Source organism: Crocodylus porosus, unplaced genomic scaffold (genome assembly GCF_001723895.1).
Source record: "Crocodylus porosus isolate Cpor-Errol unplaced genomic scaffold, CroPor_comp1, whole genome shotgun sequence".
Lineage (NCBI taxonomy): Eukaryota > Metazoa > Chordata > Crocodylia > Crocodylidae > Crocodylus > Crocodylus porosus.
The window spans coordinates 20,979,755-20,996,180 of record NW_017728915.1 but is presented as its reverse complement, the minus strand read 5'-3'; the positions used below and the strand labels follow the sequence as shown (position 1 = coordinate 20,996,180).

At 46.4% G+C, this 16,426-nt stretch overlaps 1 protein-coding gene across 1 annotated transcript; it reads right to left on the bottom strand.

The window, feature by feature from the left end:
• Positions 1-7,488: 7,488 nt before the first annotated feature.
• Positions 7,489-16,412, bottom strand: PLEKHF1 (pleckstrin homology and FYVE domain containing 1). The gene is made up of 2 exons (XM_019535799.1): positions 16,254-16,412; positions 7,489-8,520 (listed from the first exon to the last, which is right to left on the bottom strand). Exon 2 carries the CDS (start codon positions 8,507-8,509, stop codon positions 7,691-7,693), a length of 819 nt encoding a protein of 272 aa, XP_019391344.1. The 5' UTR covers positions 8,510-8,520; positions 16,254-16,412; the 3' UTR covers positions 7,489-7,690.
• Between the last annotated feature and the right edge of the window lie 14 nt (positions 16,413-16,426).

Here is a 16,426-nt window from a genome sequence, read left to right as displayed (position 1 = left end):
TTGGAATTCCAATCTGAGGGACACTAAACAGGCTGATTTTGTGGAAGAATTGGGCACCTTGTGACAATGTAGGGAATTTCTGTGTAGCTTCCGAATCCTATTCTGTAGGGGCTTTAACAAGCTGTGTTGTATTTGTAGAATTGCCTGTGCTGCCTCTGTTGCTTTTTACCTCTCTCTTGATATATTATTCCAACTGGTGGTGACACAGGGTAATGAAAAACTCTTGGATGAAGGAAACAGCCAAACTAGGAAAGCAGGCCCTTTTAAGCCAGTGATTCTCAATTTTTTTTGGACTCATAACACCGCCCAGAAAATGCCAGCTCTTACTTTTCTGCAGTCAAAACAACAAGTGAAAATTAATAGTGCAATTCTTCTGTTGCAAAAAACTCAGAAAATCCACAACAGATCAGAATGTTTTTAACACTCGGGATTCCTATTTGAAATCTCTGGTTTATCTTGTGAAAGAAATATGCTTGTACACTTAACAGTGTTAACACCCATGAAAAGAACTTTCCTGTTTGGAAACCACTCTTGATTTAATATTTTCAGCTTTTAACATCTCCTGGTTTTGCAGTTGGACTGCCCCGTGTGATGTCCCGTGGACTCCAGTGGGTCTCTGAGCAGTAGCAAGTGTTTGCTCAAAGTGATCACATGGCACCGTTGGAGCCAGATTAACATTAATGGTGTAGCTTCACGAATCCAGAGCCAGCACAGCGACCCTGCAGAAAGAAGTCTCCCTTTTAGTCACAGAATGAGCACCGTCAAAGCAGCAGAGCTGAGAGAATGGGCGCTTTGGGTTCCTCTTGCAAGACATCGGCCAGTATCTGTTGTATAAACTGAACTGAGATGGGTACAGGCAAAGAACAGCCCCTAACTGGGGTTAATGAGGCCCAGCTGCTTTCCTCCCTCCACTGTAATGTTGTGATAAGTAAAGGCAGCTGTGACTTCAGGACTAGGCCAGGGCAGCAGGTAGGTTTTGTTAGTCTTGAAGAGAGGAAGGCTGTGCATGCTGTACCCTGGGCTGTTTTCTGGGAGGCTCCTCCCTGTGACTTAGTAGGTAGCAGCAATGCGGGAGCACTGGTGGAAGCAAGAGTGACCACAACTAATAAGCGCTGGCATGACCTGCTTCAAATGGTCTCAGCTGGGGCTGGCCTAGCAGGTTCCTGCTACAACCAGCAGAACGGCACTGGTCAACCCTTTCAGAAACTGGTCTCGTTCAGACAAAGCCACACATGCAAATGGCTTCTTGGGTCCCAAAGCCCATGTGAGCTTTATTCGTTGTTTTGAACTGGCTTAAACCTCGTTTGCCACAGAGGGAGGTGGGCCTTGGAGACGTCTGTCTGGAATTTGCTGCTGAATGACTCGCACCTCGGGACAGGGACTTTGAAACGCTTGTGACTCAGATAGTGTTGCAGCATGAATAATGTACCCATAGGCTGTATACCTGGGAGGGAGCTGTATCATTACAACTAACACTGCTGCAGTCTTTACAGCTCGTACGGCTGCAATACCTCCAGGAGAACGGTCTCTCTCTGGTGTGCTTGTGGGATATCTGAAAGGTCTTGGGAACAGAAAGTAATTCTGAAATCATAAAAACGTTTGAAAGTAGGAAAGCACTTTTGCATTCAGGCCTCCCTGCAGCTAAAGGCAAATGCATGATATATAAAGCAGCAGACATGAGAGCATTTGTTTTACTTTGCTTGAAATCCTTCTGGTAACAGGGATTTGTGTTTCTTCCTTGTTTCGCTGAGTCAGGAGAGAGGCCCTGAACTGCCATTATCTCTTTTCAGATCTTGTTTTCTCACTGAAATATTTTGCAATTGTTTTTAGGATAAAAATATAAATGTGAAACACAAGGTGTGATGAAACAGCTAGAGTAACAGGGGCAAACATCTGTTTTTCTCTTCAAAAAAAAAAAAAAAACAAGATCAAAAACAGGCTGCCTTCATGAGAGCTAGTCCCTTCCCCAAAGTTACAAAATGTTCCTTAGCAGGCAAATGAATAACTACTGTACTATACAGTAAACAGTTTATTCACAAGCAGTCAGTCCAGGAGAAGGCTCTTTATTGTAGCAGTCTACCAAACAAAGGCTGCCATTCAGTCCTGTTTTGCCCTCTCCCAGAAATGACTGTTACATGGAAAATCTTAATTCTTATGAGAAAAAGGATCACCATCGTGGTGACTGGACTGGAAAGTGAAGAGGAACTGCTTGCACTTGTCTGAAGCAGTGCTTAAATTAGCTCACGAGGACGACCTGCTCAAAAGGCTCAACTACAGCTAACCGTGGTCTGACTGTAAGAGGACCCAAGCACCCACAGCTACTGCAGGCTTCAATGTGAATGGCAGTTCTTCAGTGTAATAATGTTTTCTCCTAGCAGTTTCTACTGGATGTCTCATTCTTTTAACTTCCCATTTCAATTTGTTATACGGTGTTGCTCCTAGTTGGTAACCATCTGCATTGTGAAACAGACAGCTTCTTTAAAAAAAAACCCATGCAAACTGGAAAGACTTGCAATTTCATCCACCATGCCCGAGATGTGGTCTCTGCCAGGCTGTTGTGTCATGTATGGAGCAAGATCCAACTTGGCCATTCTGGTTGCATGGCTCCTATGGAAGAATGAAAACAGGAGTTCTTTGGAAGCCTCCAAATAAATTAGGAGTGGTTGAGCAGTCTGGACCAATGGTGCCTTGCATGCTCTTTTCACAACCTAATTAATACATAGAAGCTGCAACCTTGATTGGCCTCAAGTGAGTGCATCTAATGCCATTGCTGAACCTGCCCTGGCAAGCCCTGTTTTACTGATGTCCTCCTGCAGTTAGGCTACTTGGGATGTGGGAGATTAAGCAGCGGACAAGGTTCAGGGCTCTTGCACCTGAAGGGCAAAACATTCTCCACTGCCTACAAGATCCTGGACCTACTCTAATTTATAGTGTCTGCCAACTGTAGCCAGTGGGTGCAGGTAACACCCAGCTGTGCCCCTTCTGCCAATCCCAGCTTTTGTGGAAGGAAGGCTGTTGAGCCTTTCTGCCACAAAGGACATACTCTGTACTGGTGATGGCTTCATGATGGTGAATGGAGCAAAGCTGCACTAACTCAATTGTGAGTCTGTCCCACTGTGCTTCATCCCCCAGAAACCAGGCTGCCAACAGTGGCTGCTTTCTAGTTGCTGGCTGAATGCAGTATGGTTTCATTTCAGGCAGGCTGTTTAATTTTGGAAATCTTGCCCTAGTCTTCACCTTGGAAAAGTATAATGCAAGAGTGGCCTGTATGGTGCCTGAGGAAAGGGATGCCAAGGGTTAATCATGAGTCACTGTGGATTAAGAGCCTGTCTATGCTAAGAGCAAAGAACTGCTTGTTGGATCTGCACTGCTGCTACCTCATATGCACCGTGGATCAAAAAAGGCAGTTGACCCATCTAAGGCTCTGTAGACTAAGTCCCTCTGAGCTGTGTTTACCTTCCTAGTTTCCAGTATGTTAAAAAAATCCCAAATTGAATGGACCATCAGCTCTGCATTGGGGTAGAGTTGTGAGATGGCATGCTACCCGTACCAGATCCCTGTTGGATACTCAAGCAGTAGTCTGATTGTGAGATTTGGACATCTAGCTGTATGCTGTGCTCAGGATTAGCACTGTGATTGCTGCAGTACAGTGTGTCCTGGCAAAGCCTGCTGTGCTTTTGGTTCACTGAAGCTCTTAGACCTCTTCCTTTCACTTGACTCACAAATCAAATTTTTCCGTTACTTTTTATTCTGTTGCTTCTGACAGGCTACAGTAGCTGCTTTGTCCACTTCATTATTTTCCTGTTGACCTTGGAGAGCTGAAGCAGTGGGTTTCATCGTTCTATGAACTTTAGCTCAGTTTTCCTGCCATTTTGCTTGGCAAGCCTCCAGCAGTTTCAGTGAGGCAGACGTCAAAGGGCTTAAATCTCACTGCATTGCTGAATTTGGTGAATTCACTGAGGGTTTCTCTCCACTAAAATGAGGAGACAGCCCTCATCCTGCTGTAGAATAAGGGACATCTGTCCATTCCCACCTGCGATGTGGCTTATTCTGATGCCTTGGCACTACTAACAATGCAACACTTCAAACAAGGGCCAAAAGCATCTTGCAGTTGTCTATTAATTCTTGGATACCAAGTAGTCATTCATTTTCTGTATCTCTACTGTGCTTGTCATCCACCTTGCTGTACTTCTTGCTCAACCATTGATTGAAACAGGCATGAACTTGAGTATCTGGATTTTCTTCCCCCTATTTGCTGCCTGGCCCTGCTTGACATCCAGCAGCTCTGTCCCTTGTTGGTCTGTTGGCTCTGACCCTGCAACTCTTCCAGTATCTGTTTCATGCAAGTGGACAAGTAGGTGGCATTACCGCACGGCACCACTAGGGGCTCCGCAGGGAAGACGCCCTGATCTCTATAAAACTGCCAGTCTGCATTTTCTCTCTAAATACTAATCAGTGGATGCATGCAAACCCTGCACATTATTACTGTCCCCTCTTTAGATACCATGCCATCAGTATTGGGTAACAGGTTTTATTTAGCTCAAGGACAGGAAACTCCAACGGAGACAACATTAGGCAAAACAAAAACCAATGTGGCAGTGATAAAAGTGCAGGTGACAAACCTTGCCGTGAAGCCGAGGTACTTAGTCTGGAAGCCTAGCATCCCCAGGGTCTAACCCTAGTTTCAGACATGGAGGCCTCAGATTTTTGGCCACATCCCAACTACAGAGTCAGAAAATTAACAGAAAATTCTTGTTAAATTTCTTCCTCTTTAGCTCTGGGGCCAAGATTGGCTGATGTTGCTGCTGCCCAAGGTGCAAAACCTGCTATGCATCTGGTTGCCAATGTGACTTAATTTTGCGCTGAAAATTATCTCCTTGCTTCTGCCATTGCTCTAGCTCCATTAGTGTTCGTGCCCTGGGGGCAGCCTGACTAATGTCTCCTCCAGACTGCTGATGTATTTACACCTTGAATCTTCTTGACAAGACTAATGCATGCCCAAGAAAAGTGAGAAGCCACTGGCAATAGCACTGGAGATTTTGAAGTAGAAAAACATAGTGTAGATAAGGCCATGGTATCTGTCAAAGCTCTACAGAGAAGTAATGCTAAAAAATAGCTCTTCAATCCCAAGATACTGTGTCTTTGTGACTGCGACTCTACACATTCAGCCATTTCCTTGAGTTTTGTAACGGGCCTTCTGTTGCCTGATTTTTATTCTCATCTACTGCTTGCAAGGAAGAACCAGGAAGGCAAGACAGCTGGGTCATTTCAGCATACCAGGGAAGGGCAGGAACTGCAGCATGAATATCACAGACAGTTCTGGCTTCACTGTCAATTTAGAAATTGAATCTAAGATGTTTAAGTGGGACCAACCTTCACACAAAAGGGTGTAAAATCCATTCATAGATGAAGACCTGTTAACTGCATCATATCTGCATACATGGGAGGAAAACTTACCTCCCAGGGGCAAAAAGATCAATTAAAATCAGAGTTCATCTCTGAGGCAATAATTAGGAAACACCTGTGAGTGACAAATTATACCTACATTATGGACGTTTGATTTAATGACTGCACTCCTCTTGGCTTTGGGAGATTCATTTTAAGGACTGCTTATTTTTACAGTTGTACTTTGTTTGTGTAGCCCATACACCCTCCTTGTGGGTGGGAGGCATCAGAAATACAATCGTTGCTGTTTATAATTATGACCAGGAACTCGAGGGATGGAAAAAAAACAGGACTTGAAGTTCTTTTATTACATGAAAAACCAGAAACATCTGTTTTTGGTCATGAGGTTTCTTGGCCCATTCTCCACTGTATCCCCACCGGAAAATACCATTTCAATTAGCATAGACGGCTGCAACGGATTGCAAAAGACTTGGGAAAACTTAGTCAGACAAAAGAATGGAACAAACAGGAGGGAAGCAGCAGACTTGGCTTTTTTTGTACTAATACTCACTTTTGGGTAGTAAGAAAACAACCAGAATAACAAGCATTTGAAGACCTGTTGCTGAACTTGTGCTAGACTGGACATGAAAGCATCTAAGCCCCTATTTGTGTAAGATACTTTGTTTTGGTTTAAAACAGCACACTTTTGATCACTTCTGTATGTTTTTTCTTATTGGCCATTTCTTTATTCACTCAGTTCAATAGTACAAACTGGCTGGATGTTGGTAGTTTACAAAGAAGGAAAATATAAAATGAGACAAATTACTAATTAAAAAAAAACACCCCCAAACCAACCTGATCATTTGGTGTGCAATGCAGTATTTAGATTGGATTACATTAAGGAAAACCGATTATGATGTTAAAAGTAATGCTCAACTTACACTCTGCCTCCAGAGTCGGAATATAAAGCACACAAGATATGCCAAAAAGGCAGTAACTGATCTTTGGCTGTATAATTACTTGCTGCAATACGACTGTGATTGTCCAATTTTTGGTGTGTTTTACTTGCACGTGATACTATGATAGGATGCTAGAATAAGCAGCTTCTCACTTGAGATGACATTTTGAATATCAATATTCAAATCTAGTTGAACATATAACCTTCAGCTCCTACTGTTCAAACACTCAAGCGTGATTAACTCTGAAGTGAATGGAAATGCTTGGGATTGAAATTAAGCACTTTAATGTCTGTCTGCAGGACTGGGACCTTACTCTGACGGTCAGTGGGAGAACCTCACAGGACCGTTTTGTCCTGGTCACACACCCATCCCACTTCCTTTCAGCACAGCAATCCTATGCTACAATATCACCCAGCTGGCTGGAGCTCTTCAATCCTCATGCCACTAATGTTGATATCTGGTTGAGTCATTAGCTCCGGAGAGAGGGGATCTGCATGGGTGGGGTGATCCTGCTGAGTTGAGCCAGTGTCTTACTGAAGCCTTTTTCTTACCTCACTCCATTACATAAGCCTTTATCCTCTCGTTACCCATAATTATTGCTCTCTGGGGTGGGAGAGCTGAGTTCCTCAATGCTGTGCTAATGTAGCCTGCATTAAGTCAGCAGGATCTTGGCTAGGGCCACATAAACCCCCCCTTTCCTGAAGTTAAAAGCCATGTGTGAAAGTCAAACCCAGGTTTCTTACTGGTATTGCACCAGACTAACTGAAGGCCACAAGCCAGGACTCCATACATGGCATACACTATATATGTATGTTATATATTGATTTATGTGGGTTTAGTGATCATGAAAAATGCCAGCCCTGGCAATTGAAGTTCTCCATTCTCCACAGACAAGGTGCTGGCAGTGACAGTGCTGGCCTCCCTAACCACCACGACAGGGCCCATCCAAGGGAATAGTGTATTCGAGACCATAATACTGCTTGGCTCTTGTATCTCTTGCTAATAACAGATCTCAAAGCATGTAAGAGGTCAATATACATAGACTTTATAGAGGAACACCAGGAAGGTAAAGTGACTTGCCCAGGGTCCATTGGTAGACCAGTGGCAGAGCAAGGAATAAGCCTTGGTCTCTCACACCCCAGGCCAGTGCCCCATACTCTAGACAATGCTGCCTTGCTGCTATCTGCCCTGCTACTGTATCAGGCACAATATTAGGTCTTTTAATTGTCTGAAAAAAGAAAATAGCATAAATAGGGGCCAAAATTTCACTCTCCCATGTATGCTCCCTGCTAAAATACTGAGAGCTCTGTATGTGCACTGGAGGCTAAAAACTGACAGTGAAAGAGTTAATTATGGAATGACGACCAAGATACTACTGAGGTATAAAACTCTGCATCTGCTGGCCACTGGTCCACTTTGTCGTCGTCAGATTTGTCACTGTCTTCACCACTGGAAGCTTCGTACCTTGGCTTGGCAGAGTGGATTTGCTCTGGCTGCCTCTGGTCACCTCCTTCCTGCTTCTCTTCTGCCATCAGCTGCCTGTAGCACAGACTGCAGACCCGCAGGGGCTTGGGGGAGAGCCGTGGCATCAGGAACTTCTGTTTGGAGCAATCCCCGCACACGACAAACCCGCATTTCCGACAGTGGTGCCGGCGAGTGAGGGTAGAGAATTTGGTCTGTGTGCAGCGCATGCAAATGTCGGTCGCTTTGTCGGGGATCCAGGGGGCAGCATGCTCAGTAGAGGGCTGCCGCCCGGTCTTTGTCAGCAGGTGCCGGATGCACTCCTCCAGGTGACTGATCCATTCCTTCCTTTCTGTGAGGGAGGCAGCAGAAACCACAAAGGACTTCTTTGAAGTCTTAATCATCCATCGGTTCTTCATTTGTAAGGTATCTGGCAGTGTCTCCAAGGTGACGTCTTCAAGGGGTATGATGTGCTGGGAGTTGTACTTCCTTTTGTTGATCACTATGCTTCCGTACACAAGGATATCATTGAAAAGGAAGAATATTCGAGGCTTGGGCTTCTTCCGGCATTCCTTGGTCAAAATTCCCTCCCCGAGAAGGACCCTTCCTGGCACAGCTAAGGGCTGTCCCGATGCCCCAAAGCAGTTTTCCACAGTAGCGATGCGTTGGCTGTTAATCTCCGTGTTTGCCAGATGATCCACCATCTTGGCCTACACTGAAGCAGGAAGGGAAAATACAATTATAAAGCTGTGTTCGGCAAATATAGCTGCATCAAAAATAGGTTCCTAATTGATCAACACATTTAAACAGAGGTAAGTAGTTCTCCAGATAAGTTTCAGTAGTAGCAATACCTAACCATGACTTTCCATAGAGTTTTCTTCAAAAGAAAAGGAAGGCAACATCAAACCTCTCATGTGCCCTGTAACAAATTGGCATAGTTGAAGTTGTGTAATTTAAATGATTCAACCCCTGCCACCCTTGCCTTTCCCTTGTGGATTCAGTTGTATACTGGACATAAACGTGCTGTGTAGCAGTATCACTTATTCCTACTGGGATCACTGTATGGGTAAAACCAAACTGACATAGGTACGACTGCAACAAAGCACGTGGTGAACTTAGACTAACATTTTGCAATGCTCTTTAAAAGACAACTGTGCTTCTGAAGTGTATTTGACTGACAGGCATCAAAACTAAACTGCTTTGGCCAGGTGGCTCAGACCCTTCCCAAAGCATCCTTCCTGTTCCCTGTCCCTCTTCCCTGCTCTGGAAGGTGTCATTGTTCACAGGTGCACCTCTACTGATTTTTAGCCTGTTACCAACAACTGGAGCAAGGAGGCTGCTACTGCAAGCATTTTTATCACTTCATCTACACTCACCCTTGTGGATGATGATGTGAGCGTGGCTGAACTCCCTGCTATTATTAGACTGAAAACCTTATTAGTGTAGTGACCAATGTGGTGGAAAGTCAGCGCAGCCTGTGGGTTCGTTCAGTCCTTGGTCTTTGGGCCGAGATGGCTCGTGGGCACTGTCTTTCTTTAGGAATTGGGAATAAAGTCCATTCAAATCAGTGAGACTACTGGAGTGGCCAGCAGGTCCCTGCAGAGACCAAAGCTGCTGTGGCCAGCATTCAGGCAGCATCCCAGGGAGGTGAACTGCACGTTCACTCATGTTCTGAGTCCTCATCTTCCCCTGTGATGCAGCTCTCTGTGGATGGAGACCAAAAACCTCAAAATAAACAAGCCCACACAGCTCAACAGCTGCATTCATTACACCAACCATCTCTCCTGCTCCAGCAGTTACAAGACACATCATTCTGAAAATGTTATAATCAGTATTAAAGAGAAGCAGAGTGCAGCACACTCATTCCTCCCTCCACCTCCACAGTACTAACCCCCTGCTCAACACTCCTTTTAATGTACAAGGGTACGTCTGATAGGAAAGCAGCTCTTTAATGTCCCCCACCTGGGCCACTTCCTTGCTTTGGTTCTGTATTTAGGGCATAACGTCCATGAGAAACATAGCCACTTCCTTTCAGAGCAAGGTAGCTCAGAGTTCATCGCATGTGCATGCAAGCCCGAGTCTGTTAGCAGTTCAGGCAATGGCCAATAGGAAACTCCTTGTTACATTAAAGAACTGGTTTTCAGAAGCTCTAAATATCCCATGGCACCTCGACTACTTAGCTTCAGTGGCTCTGGACAAATGGTACAGAGTGGACCCTGCATTCAGGTAATACCTTTTGCCTCTGTGTGCTTTAAGAGAAACCACAACCACATCCAGAGCACTTGTCTGATGCTGCTGTGTGCTGGTCAAATGGTTTAGACAAGAAGCAGCCTGTTTAAAATTACTGGGCATGTTGAGAATGGCTGAATGCAATCATTTATCTAAGAACGGGGCAAGGAGACTATTCTGAGCCAACAGCGTGCCCTTGTGAAGACGGCTAACAGCGTACTGGGCTGCATTAGTAGGAGTGCTGCCAGCAGATGTAGGGAAGAGCTTATTCCCCTCCATTTGGCACTGGGGAGTCCTGTGTCCAGTATTGGGCCCCCCACTACAGAAAGGATGTGAACACATTGGAGTCCAGCAGAGGGCAATAAAAGTGGTTAGGGGACTGGGGCACGTTACTTATGAGGCAAGGCCAAGGGAACTGGGCTTGTTTAGTCTGGAGAAAGGACAGAACAAGGAGCAATGGCCTCAGGTTGGAGCAAGGGAAGCTTAGGTTAGATATTAGGAAAAACTCTCATGAGAAGGGTAATAAAGCACTGGAACAGGTTACCCAGAGGTTGTGGACTCTCCATCCTTGGCTGGAATGATCTAGCTGGGGGTGGTCCTGCTTTGAGCAGGGGTTGGACTAGATGTGACCTCCTGAGGTCCCTCCCAACCCTCATCTTCTATGACTGAGTTGAATTCCCAGTAGAGTTTGCATGGAGCTCAGGGGCAAGCTTTCAGAAAAGTCCTGCTCCCATTTCAGAACCTAAAGGAAGCAGCCATGTTTTCCAAAATGCTCAGGAAATGCTCCTGTCCATTTGGGAGCATCCGTCTACTCCTTACTCATCACGAGAAGGCCACACTGGTTACCTTTTGAGAGTTATTGAGATCCTATATGTGGTGAGGTGAAGGCAAGCTACAGGAGGCACCAGAGAACAACTGTGTGACTTCCCCTGAAGCAGGAGACAGTCCCTAAGCAGGGACTTAGACTCAGTTCTCTCAGGATGGACTTTTTCAGAGGGATGAGACACCACAGGATATTTAATGGATTCAGACAGTGTTAAGAACCTCTGTTAATCAATGTGCAGTATAGTTTATACCCAACTACAGCGCAAACTTCTACAGCACATTACTAGAATGAAGGAAACTGGCTGAGATTTTTATTCCCTCTCTCTCACTAAAGGAAATGGCAAGGAATTTCTTTGGACTTGGAAAACTTCCCTGAAAGATAAGCTATAGCAGACCATGCCTTCTGCTCTCCAAAGTACAAACTCAGGTCCCTGCACACACAACTGAATAGAGTAACAGCCTCTCATTAGGAATGCAGCTACAGTTCTCTCCGGGCTCTGCCCCAGATCACTGCTGGGATCAGCGTTTCCAAATGGTGACAACGTGGCTGTCACAAGGAGCTTTGGAACAGGATTCAGAGTAGCCTGTAAAAGCCAAGGGAGTCATTAGGTACATGGGGGTCTTCACTAATGCTCTATAGACCTTTTCCTCCAAACAAGACCGTTCTGAATGCTGTTGTAAGGGATTAACTACATCCCCTTTGCGTTGGGGAGAGTTAAGAAGCTGTGTCATTGCTTGGCTTGTCAGATGGACGGAGAGGGTGGCCTAAGTGGGTTTTGCTACAGGCACTGAGATGTCAGAATTTAACTTCTGTGCAAACATTTTTTTTTCTTCCTCTCTGACTGACTGAGGAATAGGACAATAAATGGACTGGAGAACAGTCATTCAGGGAAGGCCTGACATGGCCCTGGGTTAAATGCACATATGTTTTTACAGTGTGGGAGTCTTGCCAAGGTTAGGGATTCTCCCGTTTGAGCTCAATAGGAACAACACCTTAGAACAGGAGCGAGAGATGAGAGGGACAAGGCATGATAGACAATCAGAGGAAAACAGGAGGGGATGAAACCAGGCTGGAGCTGTGTGGAGGAATATGGGATCCAGCACAGTACTGCAGATAAATCTGGGGATTATCAGTGCAAAATTGGGTAGGTTCATGATCCTGCTTTTAGCCATTTCTCTCCCAGGTTGTATTCCCATCTGAAAAACGGGTTAAATAAGCCTCACATATGTCAGGAAGGCTCTGAGATTCATGCCATGTGAGTGTTTTGAGACTGATTCAGTAAATATGTAGCAGCTAATAAAGGTGGAGCCGGGTTCAAACACAATGCCCTGGCATCCCCCACACGCACACGCACACGCACACATGCTGGAAGGATGGTTAGTTTCTTTGGAGGCATTTCTCTGTGACTGTGGTCTCCGCTTTCTCTACTGTTGTATTTTGTAGTTTGTAGATTAACCCTCTGTATTTCAGAAGCATGACTAGACTTCTAAGCGTGTGGAGGGGCACAGGTGAGCATAAACTAGACCAGGGGTCTGCAGCGTTTTTGGCCAGAGTGCCAAGAACACCTGCAACCTCCACTTGTAAGATGTTGGTGTGGCAGGGGCAGATGGGGGGAGCTGCGAGGGGCCCGAGCCCTGTTGTGGCAGCGCAGCCCTGGCCTCTTCCCCACCATCTGCCCAGAGGCGCATGTGCCAAGCAAAATGCCTTGATGTGCCACCTTTTGGTAGCCCTGCCAGGGGTTGCCTACCCTTGAACGAGACAGAGAACTGACACTAGAGATGGAGGATTTCTATGCCAAGACCCTCAGTAAAGTTCTGAAAGCATCCAGAGTCCCTTTTTCCAAAGTAATTGAGGAATTCAGGGGTGCATCTATCCATGCAATTGTGACACAAACTCAGGCACACATCGGGCCAGAATGTATTGTTCTCAGGCACCACATTTACACATGTGCCTGGGACTGCAGCATGTTGAGCTGGGTCGGAGCAGTCCCAGGTGGCAAGGGCCCAAATGGTCAGCCCGTCAGCCCAGGACTGCTCCAACCCAGCATAACATGCTGCGGAGGGGCTGGCTGGGCAAGAGACTGCCGCAGCGTGGGGCTAGCTGGCAGGCAGCCCCACACTGAAGTGCCCTCATGTCCCAGCCAGCTCTGTCAGTGTCTACACGTGTTGCCGCGCAGTAAAGAACACCGCAGCAGGGTATTACTTGTATTTACAAGTACTAACCTAGGGGGGAGACAATTAGTTTACTGTGGCCTATAGGGCTGAACATGTAGACACTATAAGACTTTACTGCCAGGCTAATTAGGCAGCTCTGCAGCAAATCTCTCTTGCAGACATGCCCCAAGTGTGGTTGAAAGTCCAACCAGACTTTCATCCTTTGAACATTTTAACCATCATGCTTTTTTGGCTCCTATGCAGTAAAGAAAATGTGGGAATGCTGCTGCATGGACTAAAGGGAAAATCGGATTGTGCACTAGCATCTTTTCCAATTCCAAAATGAGACAGAAACAAAGGAACTGCCTGTAGCATGTCCTGCTCTGATCTGGATTTCTATTCCTGTGCAGAATGACAGTGTGCTAAGACACTGAGAGCCCCAACCTGCAGTCTGAAATCAGAACATTGACTCAAGGAAAGAGAAAAATGTATCATGACACTCCCTTTGGGAGTACTGCCAGTGCTGGGGTAGGAGGAGAAAGAGTTTCGTTAGATTTCCCTGGTATTCCATGATCTCTGAGGGGGGCATCTGCACCTACAGTAACATTTGTCTTAATTCAGTTTGAAGTCACATCCCCCTCTTTAAGTTGGTCACACTGCCATGTACCCCAGTGATCGTGACAATAAAAATGCCACTGTATGTCACTATCATCACACTACAATCTTTCCAACAACCTCGGGATATCATGGAGTAGTTTTTAGTACCTTTCCCTCCTTTTACAGTTCCCCTTTCCATCCTTCTGCCTCTCCATTCCTTCCTCTTATATACCCTCTAGAAATTTGCTGGGTACCTCAGCTTGAAAGATGAATATCTAATCAAACAGGCCAGAAAGACAACAAGGTTGTTCTCTACTTATTCCCTAAGGAGTTAAAGGCTCAGTGAAGGGAGTGTAACCACATCATAAACTTCTCAGATGAACTGTAAATTACACTTGGTTTATGGATGATGCACTAGGTTGCTTAGGGACAAAACCAATTTTACTCTGGTAACGTGATTAATTTGAAATGCTATTTCGTTTTCTATATGGATGGAAGGTGTTGCATGAGTTTAGAAATGTTCTTACTGCTGAACAAAGCAGGCTTCTGGGAGTTAACATTCCCCGCCCCACCACTGCAGTGAGAACCCGTACATTAGAAATTACAAAGCAATAAGTAAATTAAAAATATATCAAAACATATATTCTGATCCATCCAATTAATTGGGGTGAATATTCTTTTAATTCTGCTTTACATCAAAGTTTGTTGCAGAGAATTGTTGGTAGTTAGTAAATAAATATATGACTCTATCTGCCTCCTAAGATTGATCAGTGAACGGCAGAGCATGTGGACACACAAACACAGGGAGAGTCCAGTTGCACAGCGGGGCTACCTGTCCTTTGGGAACTGGTTTCAGAACATTTCAAATACTCCAAGCATCCATATTAAGAGTAAAAATGTTCTCCCTACAGACCTAGACCTTAAACAACCTGCAGAACTGATGGGAAAAGTAGCAGGGAGTATATTCACAGAGAGGAAGTAAAAGAAAGAGGCACAACAAAAGCAAGATGAGCATAGTAAGTGTAGCTGGTTGAAGAGTAGTTTAATTTCCCTTGACCATGATAAATGGCTCTTCTATTCAGTTAGCTCTAGTTCAGCATTATGCAATTAACATATTTCATGAATACTGATGACATTACTGATGAACTGCAGTATTTCATCAACTGTATTTTAAATATTGAAGAGATGGTTCCTTGGCATATGTCAATTAAGCGTGCAACTGTTCCTTTAAAGTGCTGTGGAATAAGTCCTAGGGGAACATTTCCTTGGAGGCTGGAGCTCACTACTTTTTCATGTGGGCTTGCTGGCTTGGGGTATGTTTTCCCAGGTGGGGTACCCCAAAAGTTAGATCTAGAAAGGAGACTCACAATGCTGAGTGCAGGAGCACCTAACTTGTGGGAGCCAACCCACTGCATGTTGGATGTCCCAGCTCTCCCGAGTGGGTCTTGCTGGCAGAAAGGCAGAGGAAGGTGTAGTCTGTGAATCCCCACTGGGCCTAAGTATGAAAGAGCAGCTGAGCATTAAGAGAAGGCTGCTCCCAGGCATGCTTTTCTTTTGGCTTGGTACTAAACAACTGCCCTTGTATGGTACAAAGTCCTGGGCTGCTAAAGGTGCATGTTCTTTAAGAGATGTAGATGCATGCAACTGCCTGTACAAAAGTGAACGTGTGATTGTAGGCACAAATTAGTTGTTCACAAAAACCACACAGAACAGTTGTGTGAGCAAATACAATCCGCACATGTAATTCCAGGGATGGTGCAGGCAAATTAGGTGCACAGCTAGTTTTGAAAGAAAAAGAGCGCTGCAATGAAACCGTTTCCTGACTGTCACGCCAGAGCCCGTCACAAGAGATGAGCTGAGTACTGATGCCGATTTCCTGAGTTTAGAGACTTTGTTCTCCTAATATTTATGTTCTGAAACACAGAGAGCTTACCACATAAAACGCACTCGACACGAGTGCTATTCCTTAGATGGCAAAAAGCTTCGAGATTGGCAATTCATACTGAAACGCACGTGGGTACTGAGAAATTCACCTTCTTCTTTGCCTACACATGGCTCATGGTAACCAAGGCTCTTAAAGTGCATCACGAATACTAGACTCCTGCAAAACGTGCATTTGAAAAGGGTGAGAACTGCCGCCATCAAATGCCGTGGGAGTTACAGAAGTTTGTGCCGCGACTGTTCAGCGCGGGCTTGGCGCACCAGAGCAAGGGGCGAAGGCCGCCCGCCACGAAGACCTTCCAGGCTAGATACGCCAGGCGGGGCGGAGGTGGGCAGCCCACAACAAGCAGAGCGTGCTCCTGGCTGCACACGGCTCACCTCGACTCTGGCCTGTCGTCCGGGGAGCCTGCCCGCTCACCTGGGCTCCGCGCTGGGCGGCTCGTGGCCAAGGGCAGGCGGCCAAACCCGCGGCTCAGCTCAGGCCGCTCTAAAAGGGCTCAAGGGAAAGGGCGGCGCTGGCCGGGGCGACCTCCCGAGCTCGCGCTCGCTCGCAGGCCGGGCGCCCTGATCTCGACCCGCGGCTCCAGGGACTCAGCGCTGGCTGCCGCTCGTGCCCGGCGCGCGGGGGAGCCCGACGGCAGGGAAGGACCCGCCCCTCGGCGCCGGCCCGGGCCGGGCGCTCCCTGGGCGCGGGAGGTTTACCTGGTGCTCGTCCCCGGATCCTCGCTTCGGCCGCTCCGCCCGCCCGGGGGCTCCGAGGCGCCGCCGCCGCCGCCGCCCCGCGCTGGAACTCAGACGCCGCAACATTCCATTCTCCCCCGGGGGAGGCGGGGCGGGCGGCGGCTCAGCCAATCCGCGCGTCCCGGCCGCAGCAG